This window comes from Azolla caroliniana, unplaced genomic scaffold (genome assembly GCF_043228905.1).
Source record: "Azolla caroliniana isolate FFs.n. ecotype wild unplaced genomic scaffold, voAzoCaro1.0.p SCAF_20, whole genome shotgun sequence".
Lineage (NCBI taxonomy): Eukaryota > Viridiplantae > Streptophyta > Polypodiopsida > Salviniales > Salviniaceae > Azolla > Azolla caroliniana.
In genome coordinates this window covers 11,660,543-11,685,583 of record NW_028230455.1, presented here as the reverse complement: position 1 = coordinate 11,685,583, position 25,041 = coordinate 11,660,543, and the positions used below count along the sequence as shown (strand labels likewise).

The window sequence follows — 25,041 nt, the reverse complement described above, 5'->3', positions numbered from 1 at the left end:
ATATATATTATTTGGATTTAAAGTTTGCAATATTTTTTCCTTGCAATAGGAAAATGGGGAATTTATATATATATTGTGAAATGCTCTCAAGAATAGACCTCTTTTCATTATGTCTCAAGTTACATTTTATAGACTCTCTCTTAGCGTGGAGGGTGTTCTCCCGCTCCAATTAGCTCTACTAATTATGGGGCTTGGTGGGGGCCTAGTTTGGGTGTGGTGCATGAGGCTTGGTAGGGGCCTAATTTGGGTGTGGTCTATGTGTGGTGCATGGGGCTTGGTAGGGGCCTAATCTAGGTGTGGTCCATGTGACCACCACAATTCCCCCTTGTAAAAAAAAAGTTACTGTGCAGTCGAAGCGCGACGAGGCATGGACGACGGTTCCAGACGGGGGGATGACACGGGCGTGGGCGTAGGCATGAGTGTGGGCGGGGGCGGTGGTAGTTGATGGAAGGGCTTCATGCGAGACTGGTGAGCAAAATTCCGAATCATGGCTGCCCGTAACAGATCCCAGTCGTTGCGTGTCTCTTCGGGTTGTTGTACAAGCCATGTTGCCGCGATATTCTCGAGGAGTGTCTTCATCTCCATTGCCTTCCGAGGGTGTGGCCACTGGTGGTAACTGGCCACCATTTCGAAATGATCCAGTCAAGAGAGGACGTCTTTTGATGGTAGGCCGGAGAACGGTTTTGGGCGAACTCGAGAGTCCGGGAGATTTTGTTGTGGCTCGGATCGTGCTGAAAGAAAGGACAACATGGCTTGGTTAGTATGGTTAACTTGTAAAATGATGTTGGACAGAGCTTGAACCAGTTGGTCGATTGGCGATGTGGGCTGGTGTCCTTGATTGTGTTGTAGGAATTCCGGATTCATCGAGTTTGCGTTGCCGTCGTTGTTGTCGTGTTGCATCGTGGCGGGCGTTGTTGGGGTCGTGAGTTGGGGTGGCTTGGCCCGTCTTCTCCACCAAGATGTGAAATGCTCAAGATGTGAAATGCTCTCAAGAATAGACCTCTTTTCATTATGTCTCAAGTTACATTTTATAGACTCTCTCTTAGCGTGGAGGGTGTTCTCCCGCTCCAATTAGCTCTACTAATTATGGGGCTTGGTGGGGGCCTAGTTTGGGTGTGGTGCATGAGGCTTGGTAGGGGCCTAATTTGGGTGTGGTCTATGTGTGGTGCATGGGGCTTGGTAGGGGCCTAATCTAGGTGTGGTCCATGTGACCACCACAATATGAAATGAACATGTGTGAAGTTAGACAATACATGCAAACATGTTGAAGTTAGAAGTGAAAGAGTTGGTTAGAACTTAGGATATTTTGAATGAAATCGTCATCCATTATAATGAGATGGTCAATGTCCTTTTGCAAATTGTAGAAGGACATGTACAGGTACAACATAAGCACTTGGACAATGTGCGGAGACAGACAAAAACAATGTATTATTGTTCACATCATCCAATGCAAGCCATTTGTTGAACAAATGAAAAATTTATAGATAATTCTTCACAATTGGATATATGTAGATCACAAATTTGATAATTCTTAATAGAAGAAAAGGTCTACTTGATGTAGAAACTCAAGGGGCCAAGACTCGGGGGCATTAGATGACCTTACTACCTAGAAAATCAATTAGACCATTCACAATGCCACATCCAATGCTGACAATCAATGAAGCTTTGATATATTAGGTTAATACCTTGAGGAGTGCATGGTTGCAATCAACAAACAAGCAAAATTGTGATCATAACCCTTCATAGGTGTGCAAAGGGCTTTCACATCTATTGGAAGGTGGATGGTGGGACCATGCTTTACGAAGAAAAGGCAATAAATTATAATGGGTAGGTGATAGTTGAAAGGTAGGATGACACCGTAGAATCATTTTTTAAATGGCTATAAATATATCTCGACAACACGCCCGTTGGGGCAATGCATTGCACAATAAATTCTCTATGGGAGTGTCATATTTGCTATTTAGTCCATTTCAGTATGAACATTCCCTCAATGTCACAACTCTTATTTATATGTCTTAATCCCCCCTTTTAACTCTTATCAATATTCAAAATATACGATACAACAAGAGCCACACCGTCTTTGCCAGATCCTCTAGCAATACTTTTTGTTTTCCCAATAGTAATGAGTTTTTGGTGTGCTATATGATCTATGAAAAAAGTGGTCATTACAACATAATGAACAACTTTTCTTTAACTTCAACTTAGTTTCTTTGTTTTGGCTTGCTTGAATATAGAATATGCCACTTAGTTCACGGCCCTTTTAAACGTCCATGTGGTCCTTTTGCTTTGGATTCAAGACCCTGATGGAATTGTACCAATATCCATTGAACCCAAAAAGTGGTGCTTATCGAGACCAAGTGAAGAATTGTGATGTTCAAATAAACAATCTTCACTTCAAATAATTTTGAATGCAACATGGTTTTACTTGCCTCAATAATGAAAATTGCAAAAGATACACTTCATTCATCATGATTGATTGATGGTTATTGAACCAAGCCATCATACTTTTATTGACTCATGTGTTATGGATCATATGAAACTATCAACTATGTCTAAGTGTGTTGTCTAGTTCCCTTAGAAATGTCACCATGCCACTTGATCATGTTGAAAGCATACATGGATGATTTGATGGACAAGCCATGAAGGAATTGATGAACTAGTGTGGACCATAGGAGGTTAATAAGTTGTGTAATTTTTGTGCCGGGAAAAACGAGGTTTCATGAGGAGGATTGAATCCTAGTCACAAGTTGTGGATATTGCCCATTGATGTGTGTGTGTGCACGTGCACGATGAGAAAAGGCAACCTTCATGATTTTGGATAATACATCACCAATACAAACAAAACAATAAGAGAATTGATATTGACAAATAAAACAAAATGTAAGAAAGACTCTCTTGGAACCAAATATATGTGTCCTTGGGCCCAAGAAAAAGAAGCAATGTATGTCTCTATGTCTCCATTTACATGTCATTGAGTGTTTGAATGTTTGTCGGTTAGCTTAAAAATGAGGTTGATAAATGTGGTGTAGTGATAAATTGACAACGAATGATTCTCATTAGGTACAAGTTACAACTAATAAGGAGCTTGCAACGACCTAACGGGGATGACTAAGAACCTTATCTGCAACTAATAGTAAACCCAACATGTTTTATATGATAAGGTTTTTGCTTTCAACCATGTGGAGGAACTGAGATACGTGGTGGTATTTATTCTAAATTTCGACATTCATACTTTGTTAGGAAATTGCCAACAAGAATTATGTTACAATCTTAATTTGCTAAGGTTATTATCGTGATGGTCGACACAATGTTAACAATGGCCATTGAGAAATCGATGGCCTTCACAAGATTAAGATCAATGATACTGTTGCATGTGGCATTGCTAGCCTTGTGGCATTGATATTGTCACATATTAGATGATAGAAATATTATGAGGATCCAATACACATCCATAATAGTAATTCAAGGATTCCTTGAATAGTGTGGGAGTCTTGTCCTTCGAAATTAATTCAGTGCATGAGTGCTAATTTCTCAAAGAGAATATTTGGGAACTCTCAAGATGGAATCACCCTTTTCTTGCCAAATGCATTTGGGGATAACCGGGTATATGTAAATAAGTGTGATGACCCGTCTACATGTGGTAGCCATATGTATGGTCTATGGATTCAAGGCAAGAATAGTATAGGCACATTGGCATATGACTTTTATAGCGATTGAAGCATTGACCGACTAGAGTACTCTATCAAGTTGTGTTGCTTTGCACAAGTATAACATATGCACTCAAACCAAGGGGTACAAGCTAAGCTGATGCAGTCCCATCATCCCACACACACAAGTATCGCTGTGGCACTTTATATAGGCACCAAAACATGTCGAGCTGCCCCACACTTGTTTGGGCCCATAGATAGAATGTTGAATCAGGTTGGTAAGGGCATGAGCAAGTAATAAGTGAAGGGACATTGTATAACACAAGCACTCAAACCAAAAGGGACTAGATAAGCTTATGCAGTTCCATCATCCTAACACACACAAGTATCGGCGTGGCACTTTATACAGCAACTAAAACATGGCGAGGTGCCCCAACTTGTCTGGGCGCCCATGACAAAATGTTGAATTAGGTTGTCTGGGAAATGTTAGAATACTCTCTCTCTCTCTCTCTGGAAAATGTCATAATGTTGAATCAAACAGCAGAGACAGAGCCCACATGGATGTAGCTCAGTTGGTAAGGTTGCCCGATGGGTACCAAGTGGTCATGGGTTCAACCCTTACATTCCACAATGGCATCTAGTGAAATAGAGAGGTGAGAAAAATTGGGTATCGAACCTATGATGTTAGTGCGAGTAGTGTTAATAACTTGTCATTAGGGCAAGTTAATTACAATTAAAAAATTAACATTAACTTATGACTAGGGTAAGCTAATTACAATTAAAAACTAGTGAAATAGAGAGGTGAGAAAAATTGGGTATCGAACCCATGATGTTAGTGCGAGTAGTGTTAATAACTTGTCATTAGGGCAAGTTAATTACAATTAAAAAATTAACATTAACTTATGACTAGGGTAAGCTAATTACAATTAAAAACTAGTGAAATAGAGAGGTGAGAAAAATTGGGTATCGAACCCATGATGTTAGTGCGAGTAGTGTTAACAACTTATCATTAGGGCAAGCTAATTACAATTAAAAAACTAACACTAACTTATGACTAGGGTAAGCTAATTACAATTAAAAAACTAACACTAACTTATGATTAGGGTAAGCTAATTACAATTAAAAACTAACACTAACTTACGACTACTACTAGGGTAAGCTAATTACAATATGAGAGATGGGAAAAGGGGTAGTCAAAAAAGTGTAATTATAAGAAAAAAGACCTGAAGAAGGGTACCCTCTGGAATTATGGAAAACCTGCTTCCTTATTCCTGCAGCTTTTTGATTCTTCCTCCTCCATGTGGGCTTGGGAGTAGGCCCTAGGGTAAGGGAAAGGGAAAGAAAAAGCAGAAAAAGAAAAAGCAGAAGAAGAAGAAGAAGATGATGATGATGATGAAGATGAAGATGAAGATGAAGATGAAGATCATTGATGATGATGCATAAGCAGATCACAATAAGCTTGTAAGCTTCAGATCATTGGCGACCTTCATTGCTTCCTCCCATCTCCTTCTTTACAGCTCCTATGGCCATTTTTCTCTCCTCCTCTTTTTCTTTTGTATTTCCTTGCTGAATTATCTGTGTCTCCATCCTTTAAAGTTTAAACCTGAATGAGAAATCGGAGAAGAAGAAGAAGAAGAAGCTATGGCGAATTCCTCATCTTCAGAGGAAGAACTGAATCAGTAAGGATTATAAAGATAAGCTTTTAAGAAGAAAGAAGAAGAAGAAGAAGAAGAAGAAGAAGAAGAAGAAGAAGAAGCTATGGTGAATTCCTTCTTTTGCTCCCCTTCTTCTTCGTTTCTTTTCCCTTGTTTGACTCTGTCTCTCTTCTTGCTTCTTGCATCACATGTCTACCTCCATCTCTTGCATTTCTCTGCTTCTTCACTGTATTTCCTTCTCTGCTGTCTCCTCATCTCCGTGCTTCTCACAATACTCTTCACGTACATGGTTTCTCTCATCATGACATGGACCGTGGCTCTTGTCATAACCTTTCTCCTTCGAAACTGTTCTTTGCAGAAGAAACCATATCGAAGCTTCACCGAGGAAAGTCATCAGATGACCATAGATATGTCGCGGCAAGCTCTTTCAAGTGCCTTCAGAAGCTGATTGACGAATAATAAGGAAACCGAAGGAGGAGAACGCATTCTGATCAGATAGAAAAAAAGCCAGATATTGCTTTCATAAGTTGCTTATCTGATTTCCAGAAGATGAAGGAAGAAAGAAGAGCGAACAGATTTGTGCCTATATGTGGTAAATTCATGTCTTACCGTACTAATAGCTAAGCTGTCTTATCAGACAAATATGGTACCTGTGCTTTCATGGTGATTCATGTATCTTCTCATCTCAGATCTTCATAAGCAAGAAGGAATAAGAGGTATATTGTTCTTTTCTTCTCATAGATATTCTGTGGTGAAGTCATGTCTTTCCTCACTCACAGGTAAAGCCTTCTGATCAGACAAATATTGCTTTCATGGTGATAATTGTATAATATTCTCATCTCAGATCTTCATCTTAGGCTTTCTTCAGAAGAAAGAGGAAAGATGAGGAAAGCAGAGAGAAGAAAGAGGTGTGTTCAATGTCTTCTCTCTTGTAGATCAAATTTCCTCAGACAAAAATGGAACCTTTCATGGTGATAAAATGTCTATTCTTACCTCAGATCTGCAGACATGTGTATATGCATATTTTGTTCTGACATAACACTAAAACCTTTCTGACATAGCAATGGAAGCAGGAGAAAGCAAATCCTTTTTCTCTGTGTGTTTCTGTCTTCTCAAAGATAACCCTTGTGCCACAGAAATTGGTAACTTCCATGGTGATGATAATTGGCTCCTCTCCTCTCATATCTGTACATATATGTATACATTCATACTTGACCTTGACCTTGACCTTAGACCTTGGTATTGACCTTGACCTTGGAGAGAGAGAGAGAGAGAGATAGAGAGAGATAGAGATATGGAAGAGTTTTCCATGGTAATTGGGTAAGTTTGCATTTTTGCCTATTTCCTGTCTTGTGGAAAACTTCCATATGTCTCATGCATCTTTTTCGAAGCTTTCATGGTGGAATGCTTGTGTGAGTCAAGACCTTTAACCTTTGACCTTGGTCTTGACCTTGACCTTGGAGAGAGAGAGAGAGAGAGATGGAAGATTTTTCCATGGTAATTGGGTAAGTTTCCATTTTTGCCTATTTCCTGTCTTGTGGAAAGCTTCCATATGTCTCATGCATCTTTTTCGAAGCTTTCATGGTGGAACGCCGGTGTGAGTCAAGACCTTTGACCTTTGACATTGGTCTTGACCTTGACCTTGGAGAGAGAGAGAGAGAGAGAGATGGAAGATTTTTCCAGGGTAATTGGGTAAGTATCCATTTTTGCCTATTTCCTGCCTTGTGGAAAGCTTCCATATGTCTCATGCATCTTTTTCGAAGCTTTCATGGTGGAATGCTTGTGTGAGTCAAGACCTTTAACCTTTGACCTTGGTCTTGACCTTGACCTTGGAGTGAGAGAGAGAGAGAGAGAGAGAGAGAGAGAGAGAGAGAGAGAGAGATGGAAGATTTTTCCATGGTAATTGGGTAAGTTTCCATTTTTGCCTATTTCCTGTCTTGTGGAAAGCTTCCATATGTCTCATGCATCTTTTTCGAAGCTTTCATGGTGGAATGCTTGTGTGAGTCAAGGGGCTGCAAAGACTCATTATCATGGTTGCACAAGGGAACTCAAAAACCCTAAATGTTGTCTCTCATCAGGACAAGGTCATGGTTTCGAATCCGGACTTACGCGCACATCTTTTGCTTATACCACGTATTTCTTCTCCCCAATTACAATGCCCACATGAGTGAAAGGATAATGTCATGGTTTCAAATCCGGACTTATGCACACATTTTTGCTTATACCACACGTTTCTTTTCCACAATTACAATTGCCCACTTAGGTTTTTGATGAGTGGGTTTAGGGTTTAGGGTTTAGGGTTTAGGGTTTAGGGTTACACATCCCATTTTGTTGTAACCAATTGTCTCATAGGTCAATTTTGGTCTTAGAAGACGGTAATATATCATTCATTCTTTCTTTCTCCGCCTCTCTCTCCACCAAGACAAAGATCATGGGTTCAAATCCTTACTTTTGATGCACTTCTTTGTTGTACCTTGTATCTCTTCCCTACACTTACAATGCCCACATTAGTGAATTGAACTAAGTATCACTCCTCTCTCACTCTCTCTCTCTCAATGTAATTTTTTTGGTCTCATAGGTCATATTTGACCTCCGAAGACGATAATATAATCTCACTCTCTCTCTTACACACACACGCGCGTGTGTGTGCACGTTTTTTCTCATATTGATACATCCACTAGTCTATAGACAGAGACCTCTTTTGTGTCCCTCTGATCCTATGACACTAAAATCATCATAGACCAAGTCACTATCCTAACATGATGGGGAACTAGGGAACAATGATGGTCGAAGGTTTCCAATATAAAAAACTATTACTCCAAATTACCTCTCAATTACCTCACTAAGAGATCGAAAAGTTTCCAATGTCAAAAACTTCATCATATCACCTCTTTAATCTCCTAACTTGGGCATTGAGAGCCTATATGGTTGTTTGCATTCTCCAAGCATGTAATAGACCTAACACCTCAAAATACAACTTCAAAATAACCAAAGAATTTAGGTTGTAGGAACACCCATTCGAAGTGGTTTTTGAGCTCCTTGTCATGAATCTCACATCATATAGAAGGCCACCATTGCAAAGATACACACGTGAATGTGAAACATGACTGGGACCACCATCGACTAAACTAGAGAGGATGGAGTGGTTTCATGTCTCTAGACCTTGAATGCTCCTTTCCTTTCGATGGTTTGGCGAGGATGTATGAATTCAATGAATAACATTAGTTGTAATTAATATAGGTGGTGTTTAACATTGTATAAATAAATTGAATGTATGCAATTGTGAGTGAGTGAGTGTGTGTGTGTGTGCATTCTCATGCTCAAGTGTGAGTAGTGATCGCATTCCTTGAATTTGGGCACTAGTTCACTTGATTTTTGGATTAAGTCCAAATATTGGTGGGTTGAACAAGGTGCTAATGTGCTTAAAGTCCGTGAAGGATTGAGCTCAATTCCATGCTCCTTACCTGCTACCCTGTGCTACCTCATCTGCCATCAATTAGTGCCACATCAAAAGTTGTACAATGTCGATTGTTGCCACGTCCTTAGAACCGTCTACAAAAACCTTTGTTGAGGTCCTCCTACTTGATGAAAACCTCGAGGGTGCCATGGATTTACAACCTATCCCAACGAATGAAATTGAAGTTGAAGGGGTGATCCCTTATTTCTAAATTGTGGTTGCCAATGAGCTTTTTGAGGACCCTCCTAGCCAAGTAGTGATTTCTCCTTCGACTTACCCTTTACATAATGCCAATCTTTATCAACAACAAACTCATAAATATTAAACCTATAGATTGATTTCCCTTATTCTTAGGCCAAAAACCTTTAAGAGGGGTTTCTTTCTTACCACAATATTTGACATACCAACATGTCTCCCAACTCTTTTCTTACCATTCCTTTCATTACGAACTTCCAAAGCCGATGAACAACGATATTGGCATTCCAATTTCCGCCATAATGTGCTCCATTCACCACATCCAATGTAATGACCCCCAAACGTCTCTCACTTCAAATTTTAACAAAGTCTTTTTATACCATCTTTGATCATATGCACCGATTCTAGCCTCTTACGGCTAGTATTCCACAACATACAAACTCTTGTAAAAGGGGCCATAAAAACACATTTTTACAATCCAATATTTACCCAGATGAGGCATTCTAGTTTCAACAAAGTATGATAGTCCACTACATAGTGATAGGACCATTGCATTACATGCACTAACCATTTATCAAAGACCACATGAACTTTATCCAACAATGTACTTCGATGTTCAAGGGAATAGAATACGAGATCATAAAACCCTCAGCGGCCTTTATATATTCTCAACACAATTCGGTGATACAATTGTGTTCAACCATTGTTAATCAAATTTATGAATTGGAGTAAATAATAATATAATTGCACGATCGTAGAATACATCAAAGGATTGCAAAATTACCTTAGGATGAACTTTCACATCATGCTTTCTTTTGCTTCATTTTCATTTTCTTCCATAATATAAAACAAGGTGTTGGCAATCCCCCATAGATGATCCCAATTATGAATATCCTTATGAATCTTGTCTTCATGTATTGCCTCAACATATGTCAATATTTTCTTAGTGATTTTGTCAATATCCTTGAGTATCTTAGAGCTCCCAAATTCTTCTCTTGCACAATTACATTCTAACATAAGGTTGCTTTTTGTTGGAGCAATTGTTCCCATATCAATGTCTCCTAGAGTTTGTGAGGAAGTCATGTTCATGTCCTTTATTCTTGATGTTATATCGAACCAAGATAAAAACAAATTCTCTCTCTTTCTCTCTCTCTCATAGTAAATAATGTCTTTCATTACGAAAGAAAAGTCACCACCATGACTAACTTGCAAAAAATTGTAAAGCTTTGGAGATCTAAATACTATGAATTCAATCCTACCCTATGCACCAATTGACTCCCTTTATGGTTGAGATTCCGTGATTCATTGTCGAGTGCCACAAAAGAAGCCATTTTAACTTTGCCACATATTTCTTCGCCCTAGCTTGCGAATAAAATCTAAAGGCATTCTTCATATTCCAATTGAACCATAGCCCCCCAAACCTCTAGAACTCAAAAAATAAATTTGAAAATGGGACATCATCCCATAGTATGTCATATTCGTGTTCGTTAGCCCAAACATTTGTTTTCATACCTTAAAAACGTGCAAATGAATGCGTATGTTATTAAAACATTATTTTGTTGTTTTTTGTTACACTTTTTACCATAACTTTCTTACCCTAAAAAAAGTACCTTATAATAAATAATGAGTGCAAAAGTATGGTATTTACCCTACTTTGAGGGTGTTTTTCTTACGCGAATGATCAGAATGTTTGCGAATGCGAATGCACGAATGGTGCGTATGATTCATATTATGGGGCATTCCTCCATTGTTTTCGAAATGTTCAAAACCCCAATAGAATGGAGATAGCCTTACTCCCTTCAAAGATATCTACACTAAATTGCAGCACCTCCAAACCATTCTAGTTATCGAGCATAAAATAATTTATGTCTATTATGTTCCAATTCCACTAAATAAAAGATGCACATTCCATTAGCAATCTTTGTTTTGTTTAATGCATCCTCTAAGGATAAAATTTCAAGCATAAGTCTACAAATTAATATTGTAGCCCTTAGCATTAATCGAGAACACCAACTTGACATGATCACATGAAAGCACCAATTAATGGGCTTACAAAAACCCCATTCGTTTATTACTCTTTCTTCCATTTACTTATGTAAGTCAATCAGCTTGTGATAAGTAGCATTTGCTGATAACATAGTAAATTTCCTATTTTCAACCAATCAAACTCTTCAATTCCACAATCCAAATAAGAATATCTCTATACCTTTATAAACCTTTCTTCCATCCACTTATGTTTGTCAATCAACTTTTGATAAGTAGCATTTGTTGATACCATAGTAAATCATCTACTTTCAGCAATTTACCCAATCATCCGTATTCATAATGTATTCCATGTCTCCCTTCTGGAACCTCACCATATATCTCAAAATCCCCGATCGACACCCTTCTCCTCCACCACCAATCCAACTCTCAACCGGAGAAGAATATGAGGTCGACCAAATTCTCGACTCTCGTCTCTCTCACTTCTGTATTCATAATGTATTCCATGTCTCCCTTCTGAAACCTCACCATATATTTGAAATCCCCGGCCGACACCCTTCTCCTCCACCATCAATCCAGCTCTCAACCGGACAAGAATACAAGGTTGACCAAATTCTCGACTCTCGTCTCTCCCACTTCCGTATTCATAATGCATTCCATGTCTCCCTTCTGAAACCTCACCATATATTTGAAATCCTCGGTCGACACCCTTCTCCTCCACCACCAATCCAGTTCTCAATCAGAGAAGAATATGAGGTCGACTCTTGTCTCTTCCGTTGCCAGCTTCAATACCTTGTCCTCTGGAAAGGGTACCCGATCTCTGAAACAACATGGGAGCCATGACCTTCTGGTCTTATTGGGCAACCTTACCAATTGAGCTACATCCATCTATGCATTATTGTATTGTATAATATTCAACTTATTTCATTATAGATTGATCACTAGAACTTTCAAGAACCTTCTAGAGAATGCATCTTCATGCACTCTCTAGAAGTCTTCTAGCTTTCATGCATACCTCCACATTCTTGTATAGATACTGGGGTGCACATTGATTACAGTCAAGGTGAACAACACCAGTTACGAAAGCATAATTCAGTTCTTGTTCATTTATCTATTCTCTCTCTTTCTCTCTCTCTCTCTCTCTTGCTTGTTCACTTGTCTATGCTCTCTCTCTCTCTATCTCTATCTCTTAATATTGAGCCTTGTCTACTTGTCCATGACAATCTTGTGATCTTGCTTATGCTCTCGCTCTCTCTCGTTATCTCTTAATATTGAGCCTTGTCTACTTGTTCATGACAATCTTGTGATCTTGCTTATGCTCTCGCTCTCTCTTAGTACTTAGCCTCATTCCACCCTTTCGTGACAAAATTTGTTCATGCAACTATATTAATCCTTGCAATCTCTCTCTCTCTCTCTCATGCTTAGCGGGTATATTCATAGAGATATTACTATTTTTCAATGACATAATGTTGGTCTCGAGATCTTTGTAGGAACTACAAAGACATCTAAATGCATCTAAATCATTTTGAACAAACAAAGGTTTGTCTATAAACCTTGATAAACTAAAGTGATTGTGGAAATGATGGTATACATGTGATCCTACAGATACCTCGAAGAAACATAACAAGCCCTTGGTGTTCCATACATTCTGTGCTCGACATTCTCATGGATATGAGCCTTAGTGCTTTTAGAAGACAATGTGCCTACATAACGATTTCAAGAACCACGACCAATTAATATTATTGATAATTACTCATTGTATGTAACGTGAATCGTGAAGACAACGACAATGGCGTAGACATCAAACTCATTGGAAATGTTCGGAAAAAGGGGAATTGAACAAAACTCCCTTGAAAGCTCTTGGCCAAAGGGCCATCCCAACATAAAAGGGGCCAAACCTCATTGTCAAATGCTATGTAAGTCACCAAGAGTGACCTACGTAACTCTTCTTTCTTTCAGCTGATAACCTAAACTTGAGTTCTCTTCTCATTTATTTAATCTTCCACTTAAGTGATTAGAATGATTAAGATTAAGTGATAATTAACTATACTTTAAGTACTCCTCTTTTTGTATGTGTATTGTAATCTATGATATTAATTGAGACGGAGTTAGCATTAACACATATAGGGTCTTTAATTATAAATGAGGGGAAGGGAGCACATTTTGCCCTGAAGGGATTTTTGGCATTTTAGTCTCCTACAAGCTCTTATGCGTTTTGGGCACTACTCTTTTTCATCTACTTGCTCTTTGTTGTCTTTTGTGTTTAAAGCACTTTGATGAGAGGCTTTGGAGAGTGGATTTAACAAGCTCAAACGTTGATCACTCAAAGAGAGAACAAAGTGGCTTGAGAACTCTACCCCTACTTGTGGCGTTGAAGCCATCGGTGTTAGCTGCGGTCTCGACCCGTCCACTCAATTCATCTTGCCGGAAGCTTAAACCCCTCTTCTCCTACTTCTCATGTTCTCCATATAGTGCAATTCGTGAAAGTTATGGTGATATTATATATATATATTAAGAGGGGGTGATCACTTGAGTATCATACTAAAGAGAACACATAGAAGGTTGACCTAATATGTGTATGCCTTATTCACACCACGACTTGCTACTTCAAAAGTAGCGATATCTCTTCTTAGGAAGGAGACACGTCAATATAACTTTTATGCTTAGGTCCTATGTGTCAATATTCGCCTCTCTATGGACACTAAAAAATATCTATCTATCCGTCTTTCTCTATTGCTTAATTAGTGATTTTTATTTCCGCCACCGTTGTATTTGACCACACAACCCGTTACACTATTTAAACCCATTGAGGATGGATTCATCTTCAAGTCCTCTTATATGGATATGCATCAATTGCATGCTCTTGGAAGTGTGATAGGGCAATGATGGACCTATTCGCATCAATCAAATATTTAGGAAGATCTGCATGCACACCTTTGGAAGAAAGAATGTGCCAAATGTAGACAATCAAGGAGTAGAATATATAAAAGGTTATGTTTTCCATTATATTTGTTTTTATGAAATAAGAGGGGCATATTATTGCCTCTTTAACCAAGGCTTTGGTTCAACATACAAGGTAATAGAATCGATGAATGGTGCTTGGGACTATTCTTGTTGGAACTACATAGACACAAGGAGAAGTTATTAATTGACAACCAGTAACAATTACAAGTTTCTTTAGCCCCATCACTTCTAATGCTATAAGTTAACCAATGGATACACAAGTGAGCTCTGGATCAAGATATTACAACATCCCATGGAATAACAATTTTCATGTGCGTAAACACAAGTTTTGTGAACCAATGTCTTATATGTCTAGATAAATGGATTCAATAATCAATTTTATTTTTATTTACTTTTATGTAGTTACATTTATTTTGGTTTGTTCTCAAAGAGGAGACAACATTGTAAGATATGACATATTTTTTAGTCTTAGATGTCATTTTGGTCTCTTAAAAGACATTTTATATATTCTTCCCTTCTTTTTGTATTAATCAAAATCCTTTGTCTTTGAAACAAAAGAAAAATAATGAGTTGAGAATGATTGTTAGGAATGATTGTGTAATCAAAGTGAGCGTAATAATGGGTCTTTAAGGTTGGATGCGGAAATAAAATCTTCATCAATCTGTTAAAATTCTATATTCTTCAATCTTCATTCATTAATTTGTTATTGATCCTAATCAAAATCAATTCCTTCAAGTTAAAACTTGAATGGAAAACAACAGTGCTTGGTCCTAACTTTTTTTTAGAATGTTCATGAGATATAACCTGTGGAGAACACCTTGATTCTATACAATAAGTGTCAAATTTGATGGAATATGCCCCAAGTTGTCATGCTAAAGCTATGGTGCTATTTGTTTATCTACAAAGCAAGCCACATGTTTTATTTTTATGTTTGCATCAAATCAAGTCAAGCATGATTTAAGGCAGTTGTACCAAAATCACATAACTAACACAAACTCATGTAGATACCTTGAGGATAATCCCACGTATGGAAACAAGCAATCCATAAATAGAGAACACACTAGGTATTTGTGAGTACTTGATTGTGCAAGTTGAATTTAACAAGTAAGCAAATGTAGGATCAACTCACATCTAGATAGCCTGAGGAAAATCCCTCCAATGAAAACAAGCAATACATATACAAAAAGAAAGAAAGAAAGAAAGATATATTGACGTCTTCTAAGGCCAAAATTGATTGTACTCAGACAATAGGCATTTGTGAGTACTTGATTGTGCAAGTCAAAGTTTACAAGCAAGCCAATGTAGGATCAACTAGCTAGTAGACCTGCATGAAGTTTAGAAGAGTTGAAAGAATATGTAGATAGGAAATGATAATACATGTATAACTTGATGCCTAACAAGAGGACTAAATAGTGAGTAGTTGATCAAATTTGTCATCATCGGGGTTCACCATTCTGACATACTTTGCTTTGCACACTTAACTACATCTTTAAAAAATCATTGTTTCGAATCGAATCATGTTCATCTGCAACAATTATATTACATATCATACATGCATTTCGCTGAACTTTCCTACCTTGTATAGCTACAATAGAATTTGACTTTGCAAGCTTAACTTTCGATTTTACAAATGATCAAATCCAATTATGTTCATTTGCAACAATCACATTACATATCATACATGCATTTTGCTGAACTTCCCTACCTTGTATAGCAACAATAGAGCTTGACTTTGCTAATTCCATTTTTAATTGAATCGTTGTCATAGGACATTGCATAGGTGGCATCACACTACCCCAAAATTTTCAATAAAGACAACTGAAAAATAAATCACATACAAATTGTTTGAGCTCAATAAGATGGAAAAATGGGACGAATAAACAGTGTTATGTATCAAAATTGGATGAGTTATGGAGCAGAATTTACAGAAATATATCTAGAATACAACATATCCGGACATCTAAGCCACCGGTGGCAATCTACAGGTAGCTCAAGGAGACTTTCCAATCAAACACATTGCCTAGAGCATGACTGATAATGGACAATCTTGTAATAACGTTTCTCACGTATCTTTCCTATACAACTTTTGCCCTCTATATATCTCAGTTTCTACATTGTTTCACCGATCATCAGGCTTGAGGGTCATGGTCTTTACACCCTTCCCTATACTGCAAGGACCCGCTATATATAAGATGTGGTAGAGTCCCAACTGCCAATGAAAATCACAATTGACCTGGCTTCTCATTTTTCGTCGATGGTTTAGAGGATAAAATCAGATGAGAATAGGTATGAGAACTTCAAACTTCAACTCGAGCATTCATCTTTCTCTCTTAATTTCCATTCCTGGTATTGCCAAACCCACTCACACGTGTTTACATTATTAGCCAAAAAACAAATAATGAAAGAGATGGTTTGCCAGAGCCAAATCCATAAAGATGAAAAGAAATTGTAAAAATAAAAAAGTAACGAAAGTGTTGTTTGCAAGAGTGTATACCACTTATCTCCTTTTCTTCTGTTTCCAACAGTTGCAATGTGTTGCATATGTTGCCGCATTTCTACTTCGGTATAATCACTTATAATCTCTTCATCTTCGCCAATGTAATCTTTTTGCCCAGATTCACACACATTATGTTTCTGTCTGGCCACAATGCTGTCCTCCATCAGGTAATAACTATCGCCATTATCAGTGAATTCTTCAAAAGAAGATTTCTTTTTCATTTCATGTCCATGCAGTAAAGATTTACTGGAAACCATGACATGTAGAGATAGAGGCATATTGTTTGCTTCATGTTGGCCATCAATGCGTTTGAATGGCCCATCCATAACATCATAGTCTTGATCCAGAATAGAGAACTTACTCATTCTTTCATATGCAGTTCTTGGTGAAATAGATGGCTCGGATTCATCATAGGTAGTGTTGGGTCTGACCTTACCCTTTATTGGTGGAAAGGTGGGAAATAAGACCTCTGAAGTGGTGCCTGAAGAGGAAATACTCTCAGAAGATGTGCCCTCATTCACAACATCAAAATCGAAGTTTGGGAGATGCTTTTGACTCATCCAATCACATACTTGATCCTGCAATATGAGGCATGTTATTTAATATATGTGAAGTTTTAATTATGGTTTGTTATGGTATGAGTTTGGTATGATGGGTACGGTACAATATAGTATATACAGTAAGGTATACTATTTAAGGTATGTTTCAATGATCTTCAGAACCAGTGACCTTAAGAAACTTATATGTGCAAACGCGATGATTTGTTAAAAAAGAACATTAAAATGACCCACCTCTAAAGGAAATCTCCCTTTCTTTGATCTATCTAGAGAGTTTTCATTGCCTTTCAGTCTATTTTCTCTCTGATATCGTTCCAATTCTGCATCCTTCTTCACTAATGCATCTTTGAGGAAAGCTACCTGAATAAACAATATCCTAATTTCAAATGCTACTGTTACATATAAATACACCCATGGAAGTGTGATTTCACAGAAAAAGGATTATATACCTGATCCTTCAAGTCTTTAACTTCTCCACTTTCTTTGTTAGATTGTGCAGCACCAAGCTCAACTGTTGAAACCCTTTCAGCAAATTTTAGTGTGCTGATTGTCTCTCCATAGGAATCGCAATCAGGGCTTACATGTACAAACATCAACGTCTTTGCTTGCCCACCTAAACAATGAGAGCAAAACCATCATCAATGCACAGCATATGCTTGTATGGGTCATTATACCAGTGCCTAATTGAGTTCACAGTAATGCATAGGACAGAAGTTCAGCTCCCCCCTGCCCTAGGTTTCTCATCTGGATAAAAGGTCTGCAGCATCGTGATAATAATAAAAATTAATGGATGGGCTCATTTATAGTTTATGAATCCCTAAAAGTAGAACCTGGGTCATTTTTTCAGATATTCCCCAAAAAGTTAGATTTTTCTTGGTAAATGTAACTTGTAATTTCTTAATCCTAGTAATGGATGAATCTATTAAAAATTTTGGTGATCAAAAAATGGCCTGAGTTTCCAAACATCTTGCAAAATAAGCCATTTAACGACAAGCAGACCCTATCTTTCCTTAGTTGTTGCAAATAGCCATTGACCTCTTATTAGGAGAAAAAAGTGTCCTGAGAAAAACCATCAATGTGATCCAGAGATATGCTTAGATGATTCCTTGAGAATGCCTAAATAGTTATATAGGTATATATATATATACCTACCTAAGGAGTCTTGGAGAAGTTGTGTCAGCTTGCTGTTTCTATAAGGCACATGAGGAGTCTTTTGTGCAAGAGCAGCAATTACATCTCCTAAAGCAGAGAGTGATTTGTTGATGTGCTGAGCTTCCTTCAATCGGTCTCCTGTTGCTTCAGATTTGTCAACTCTCTCACTTCCAGCAAGATCAACCAAATGAAGGCATCCTCGTAAAATACCTCCAGTTGCTAGGTCAGTGCCTTTTACATGAACTGTCAATACACTACAGAAGTTGCAAAATTCAATGTCACATTGGTCATTCTTCTTATTCTTCTTAAAGTATGCATATTGATGTGAAGTAATGTGCATATTAATCCTAAACCCTAAATACCTATGAGAACGGCTACTACGCTCATTTAATGCTGTGGAGCCCACTGCTCTATTTTTATGTCCCATTGCCATGAGCTCTAGGACATCCTCGGTGCAGTTCACTGGCAGCAAGTTAGCATCAGGAACATTCAACCCATTTTGTTGAGAGCTATTCCTTATCTCGAGTGTAGATCGAAGTCAAAGAAAATGAAGCCTTCAAAGAGAACAAAATTTCAAACAGACATATGGAATCTTCAAAGAAATGTGTTAGAAATAAAACATGAAATCACATGCTCGGAGGATATTTCTTGTTACTGCTTTCTGTGGAGAGAAGATCACGAACTTGCTCATTGTATATCTCAATCATTTGCACGCCTACTTCATATCTCATAAAATCTTGTCGGTGTTGTGAAATCAGGAATAGGTCATGTAATGCTCGGAAGTTTACCCCCCAATCCATCGGAGATAGATTATTCGGCCCCATCTGCACACATTGCGATAAATTAAAATGAGTTTACAACATCAATTCAGAAAGCATCAAAACACTGAAGAGGAAAGGGAGATACCATTGTGTATGTCTTTCCAGATCCAGTTTGCCCATATGCAAAAATGCACACATTGTATCCATCAAGTACAGATCTTATCAGAGGCTGAGTATCAAGAAACACTTGATCTGGAAATAGAAAATCATTTATGGAATTAACGCTTGGCTTTCGAAAATGCCATAGCAACAGTAAACATGAATTGTGGATGCATAACTTAAAGCTTGCCTTGAGCTGCTGAAGGTCCAAACACTTTACTGAAAGTGAAAGTTTTGCGTTGCTCTTTCCCTTGCCTTAAAGGGTTAGAAACCATAATAGATCCATTATCACCAATGTAATCTATTGTGCTTCGATTTTCTCTCTGACCAGGCAAGAATGGTCTCACCCTACAATATACCCGTATGTTTCCTGACGATTTATTCCATTATCAAATTTCGATAATGTTACTCAGGCTTCTGATCTGATGAAACCTAAAAGAAGAAAGGAAAAAATAGAAACCTTTCAAGTCCTGGACTTGATTGTAGAGTTCACGGTTTTCAGCTACAACTTTGTGGTAATCTTCTGCAGCTTGAGTAAGGCCGTGTATTTTAACATCTAATCATCAGTTAAATAAACTGCAGGTTATATTGATTTTGTACAAATCAATCACTGTGTTCATATTTCACAAGAATCCTCCTTACCCAATGCTTCTTTCTCTTTTTCCCAACTTAACTGCAAGTTCTGAAGCTGATGTTTTGCAGATTCCAACGCACGTTTCAGTTCCTAAGAATTTCAGAAACAGTTAAAATTCAAGCCACAATTGAATCGTTAAACATGACTTTTAAATATATAATATGCTCACCTCAATTTCTTTATTTTGCAGCTCTAACTTAGATGCATATTGATGAGCAAGGCTTTCAGCATTATTAGAAATATGTGAGCTTCTGTACTGTACGCATAAACCTTGGAAGTCTCCATATGAATCCTCCTATACAAAAATTCATCATGTATGCCAGAAAAACTTCCTCATCAGATTGAGCTCCAGGACACAACAATTTCCCAATTATTATAAGTGTGCTGTAACTCGTTGCATCACTTGGCATTCCTAGACAGGCCCGTCAAATATGACGGGCTCTAGTATCTTGTAACAGATTAGACCTCCAGCATATGAATGAACACATAGTTGGAGTGAGGTTAAGCAGTTGCCTAAATAACTGGTTCATCAGGTTGAGCTCAAGAGCAAAACAATTTCCCAATCAATTAAAATGTCATAAATTATTGCATCCCTAGGCACCTCTAGACAGACCTGCCTAGTGTCATAGGCCTTGATAACTTGTAAGAGATTAGGCTTCTACCAATTGGATGCACCCTTACTTGAAGAGGATAAGGTGTCAGCTAAACAGGACGTCAAGTCTTCATTGTGATCATTGATTGATCACCATCATTATTGGACTCTTGTATATCAACGTTAATGGCAACTACATACACATAACCTTGATTAAGAGCCAATATTAAAACTAGAGATAACCACCCAGATTTGCACTTGGATGTCCATGAAAAGTCTTGAATACCTATGGTCTGAAGACTGAACTTAGGGTTTAAGCATACATAAGGATTGGCCGTCCTCTATGTCTGCACTTTCATTCTACTTTTTTTCCTCCGTTCTTGTGGCAAGAGTGTGCCTCAAGATACTCTGGCACACACATCCATAACCCCATAGATATGTATCGGATATCCCTATAGTCAGCCACGGATCCCATCCAAAAGGATTATTATTTTCCTGGAGGGACAACCATCTTTCTATTTGTTGAACTTATTTGTTTATAACTTAAGAGGTGAGTACAATGTGCTCCCTCATGGTTGAGTAATTTGAATTTGGCTTGTGTCGTGTCATGTCTGCAGTACTGAGACACTATCATGTGAGACGGGGAAGTTCACATCAAAATTGGCCCTGTTATTTACTCATGTCCTACGAATTCTGACAGAATGTGGCACAACACCTCCATTCACTTGTCATGATTCAACACATTTAGTTCGGGGATGCAACTATTCAGCAGTAGTCATGCTATTTACTCATGTCCTACATATTCTGGGGACAGAATGTGACCCAACACTTGCATTCATTTGTCATAATTCAACACATTTAGATCAAAGATGCAAATTTGACATTTCACATTGGCCACAGCCCATTTGTCTGTGCCCTACCTATTCCGAGGATAGAATATGTAAGAAAAACCATGCAATCTCTTTTCATAATTCAACACATTAACACCTCCTTTCAACTATTCTTACATGTCCACCTTCGAATTGAGCCCTTTGTCCAAACTCCTCGATTACCTTCTTTAGCATGAATTCAACTAGCTGTAGAAATATAGTGAGAGACTTAGAGCTAAATCGACCAAATCCTCCATTGCGACATGCATGCACCAACATGACTTGACTCACTGAAGTCTATATGATATATGAACCCACCATTGCTACTTCGTCTGGATTCTTGTCATCAAGAACGGCCATTACCAACTTCAGAAGTGCTTCACATGGCATGTTCTGCAAAACGTGCACAAGTCATCCAAATAGGAAAGCAATAATCAATTATTGTTAAAACTAATGTTTATATAGTATAATGTGCTTTGGCAATGGTTCAGCAACTCACAGTATCAGGAATTCCTAGGATGGATGTTTGTCGTGAGCTCTTGCTTCTTCTTGCCATAAAGGTATCCACGTACTTCCGACACACATGTTGCACCCATGCAATGCTTGAATCTGAAGGCCATTAAAACCCACACTACACTTGAACATAGATCTAAGTAAGCCAATTTGTATCTGTAAAGGTTTCCGCAAATACCACAATTACCTACCACCAGAACTAACCCAAGAATTCTCTAGATCCTCTGGAAAACCAGTCTTCCTGGAGAAGCCTTTCAGCTCTTCCAGCATATTCTTTGAAGTTCTGCCTGCCCCTGACAATGAAAATCCAACATTTTGCTTTGTGTTTAATTGTTTTCGAGCTGATGTCTTAAATGGAACCCCGAGCTTCTGGACACCTTGCCTTCCACCTTGCTCTTTCTCATAATATGCCTTGAGAGAGAGAATACAATCAACCAATTTGACTGACCAACCCACAGGTGAGCAACCCTGAAAATGGAGAGAAAATAATTCAAAAGGTATTTACCAGGCCAAATAATGCAAGATATTATGTGCAGATGATGACATGATGCACAGTCTTTTATTTGTGAATTTATGGATGATTTATGGAAAAATTTGTTTAGTTATAGATAAAGAGGCACAAAAAATACTCAGAAAATAAATTATCTTGGGCTTTGTCATTATGGAATATTATCAAAAGTACCAAAAAATAAGAAATACGCAGAAAATGTAATTATCTTGGATTTGGCCACTATATGTAGGATTCAAAAAAAATACAAAAACGGTTATCAGCCTGACCTCCAGATCTGGAGCATCAAATGATGGAAGGTTCATTTCTTCCACAGCTATGATGAAGTTCTTCACATTCTCACCTGCAACCTGAACAGCCTAAGATTCCTTAGTATTGTTTGGATTAGCATTCTTACAAGAAACACAACACTAGTTGTACCTTCGGGATAGCTCCCGGATGAACTTTGTTCATGAGATTGCATAAAACAAGACCATTTCTTAGACATATTCTGAGCTCTTCTTCGGAGGGTTCTTCTGAAAGGTCCAGAGGGCCAACCATGCTTTGCAACCATGATGCTGCTTCAAACCTTTCGTCTATGATAGAACCAGGTGGATGGAACAACGTTAACTTCTAGCTCTAGTTTGTAGCTTAGAGAAACATATTAGTAGAAACACCCATTACAACAAGCACAAGAAGATCAGAATGCAGAGATTTATGCTGAACGAGGTTAAAAAATAAGACTATTGGTAGCACAATCAGGAAAAGAAATTGACACTCTATTTGCAGACTTAATGTGATACATAAGTAGAATTCCCATTACAAAAAGAAGCAAAAATATCAAAATGTACATGCTTATGCTTAACAAAATGAATGCCAAGCCTAAATCAATATATCAGTATGATGCACGGTACAAAAACCTGAGCAAGCAATATATTTACAGAGCCCATTCCAAAATTTTATGGACTCATTCATTAGTGTAAAACCTTAAATCAATAATAAAAACCTTAAATCAATGCTGATTAAAAATTCATTTCAAGGAGCAAAAATATCAACATGCACAGAATTATGTTGCATGAGGCTGAAAAAATAAAGAATCTAAGGAAGCAAGCTCAGTTCAATAAATTAGGATAAAAAAATTACAAGAACATATTATCCAAGATTTAAAAACTTGTGATGCATCAGCACAATAAAAACACATACTCCTCTCGTTAACTAATAATGACATAAAAAAATGCAAACAAATGTGAAGGAAGAAAAGTTAGGACGTCACTCTTTAGTTCCAAGCTTTGAAAAATAAAAACCATTACAAAAATCTAAGAAAAAGATACAAATATGCTCTATGAGGCTTTAAAATAAGCCTCTCATTGATTGAATATGTAATAGAATCAGATTAAATGGAACGAAGTTAAGCCGGGGATCTCTATTCCCAAGTTTAGAGCTATAAAGTAGAACACAACTATTACAGGAATACACGCCAGAAATAGCTTGGGATAAAAATACAATACAATGCCATTACAAGAATCTAAGTAAAAAATATCAAAATGCCCAGACTTATGCTTGAATAAGGTTAACAAAGAGAATAACCCATTATCAGAATCTAAAGCATAAAGAAATGGATTACACCATTCAGCAATACCAGAAGCAGCAGAAAAAGTAAAACTAAGGCACAAACTTGAGTTAAATGATGTTAACAGAGATAAAAACTCATTCCAAAGCTCTTAAGAAATAAAACTTGGATAATAAAAGAAATGCGGCAAAAAATTACCAAATTGCAAAGTTCTATGTTGATGAGGTTTAACAAAGTGCAAAACCCATTACAAGAATCTAGAACCGAAAAAAGTGAACTGAGAACAAAATAATTTCAAATCCACAGACTTATGAGCTCCACGGAGAAGCCTCATAATCATTGATTATGCAATAATAAAAAATGTACAAAATGTTGATAAAGACATATGCAAATATAAATATATATCAAAATACCTGCTAAGTCTTCTGCATTGAGAAAAGCTTCATTTCCTGAGGAAAAGGCTTTAGTAGAGGCCAAGTAATTGCTGGAATTTCTGATCATCATCATGCCATCAGAGCTCTTCTGGTAAACCATATATAGAGAAAGAAAGAAAGAAAGAAAACCCTCTTTATAGCTCGGAGTGAAGGATCGAACTCGAGCCAAGAAAGAGGTTGATCTGATCTGTTCTGTGATACGGGCGATGGGATCGAGGCTTTCTCATCAAAGAGGACAAGGAAAAGCCATGTGGGTCGTGATGGATTAAATGACAGTCGGAGAAAAAGAAGAAGAAGAAGAAACAGGAAGAGAGAGGGACGAAGAGAGAGCTGTGGCAAATGGCGATGGCGATGGTGAAGCTTCTTCTGATGACAGGAGAAGCTTCTTCGCCCAAGAAAGATTGGATCGATAAGCGAACAGAGACAGACAGAAAGAGAGAGAGAGAGAGAGAGAGAGAGAGAGAGAAGTGATTTTTTTTTGGAGAGAGAAAGAGAGAGAGAGAGAGAGAGAGAGAGAGGGTTGTCCACGTCAGCCCTATGAGCCCTGTGCTTCACCTGCCACGTCGGATGTCGAATCAGCAGCTCCGTTGTCCACGTCAGCTACCACCACCACCCATCATACATACACATTCCTCAAAACCACAGAGGCCTAGAGAGAGAGAGAGAGATTGTGTGTGGCTCTCGTCGCCTGCCCGTGGCCCGCTCGCTTGTCCCAAGCCCGAGACACGAGTGTCCGGGCCACAGGCCAGATGCATCAGAAAGCAAAACCCGTCACCCGGCACCTGGGCTTCCATTCTTTTCTGCCTTTGCTCTTGCTCGGCCGCCCGTCTCTTCCTTCCTCCTCATGTCGGGGCTCCCAAGGCCGAGCCTGTTAACTCCGGGTTGATCCCTTAGCTTTCCTGACACACTCGGCTC

At 38.1% G+C, this 25,041-nt stretch overlaps 1 protein-coding gene and 1 long non-coding RNA gene across 2 annotated transcripts; one reads left to right on the top strand and one right to left on the bottom strand.

The window, feature by feature from the left end:
- The first annotated feature begins 4,926 nt into the window (after positions 1 to 4,926).
- On the top strand, positions 4,927 to 5,890 carry LOC147851026 (uncharacterized). Its single transcript, XR_015531640.1, has 2 exons — positions 4,927 to 5,408; positions 5,661 to 5,890. It is a non-coding gene; the product is annotated as an uncharacterized LOC147851026 (long non-coding RNA).
- Positions 5,891 to 15,776: 9,886 nt separating this feature from the next.
- Positions 15,777 to 24,405, bottom strand: LOC147851025 (kinesin-like protein KIN-14Q). Its single transcript, XM_087335822.1, has 19 exons — positions 24,106 to 24,405; positions 22,564 to 22,718; positions 22,413 to 22,502; positions 21,827 to 22,103; positions 21,622 to 21,731; positions 21,441 to 21,515; positions 21,261 to 21,329; positions 19,831 to 19,956; positions 19,670 to 19,751; positions 19,488 to 19,583; positions 19,218 to 19,397; positions 19,014 to 19,120; positions 18,753 to 18,931; positions 18,470 to 18,634; positions 18,108 to 18,361; positions 17,405 to 17,568; positions 17,190 to 17,315; positions 16,396 to 16,976; positions 15,777 to 16,244 (listed from the first exon to the last, which is right to left on the bottom strand). Exons 1-19 carry the CDS (start codon positions 24,224 to 24,226, stop codon positions 16,232 to 16,234), a joined length of 2,970 nt encoding a protein of 989 aa, XP_087191948.1. The 5' UTR covers positions 24,227 to 24,405; the 3' UTR covers positions 15,777 to 16,231.
- Between the last annotated feature and the right edge of the window lie 636 nt (positions 24,406 to 25,041).

Bases quoted from the DNA above. Each gene is read 5' to 3' on its own strand.
- LOC147851025 (XM_087335822.1), bottom strand. From the start codon at position 24,226: ATGGTTTACCAGAAGAGCTCTGATGGCATGATGATGATCAGAAATTCC. The intron at 21,516-21,621 runs GTGAGTTGCTGA...CACGTTTTGCAG, and splicing joins TCCTAGGAATTCCTGATACT to AACATGCCATGTGAAGCACT. The intron at 19,752-19,830 runs GTGAGCATATTA...TGAAATTCTTAG, and splicing joins TGCAAAATAAAGAAATTGAG to GAACTGAAACGTGCGTTGGA.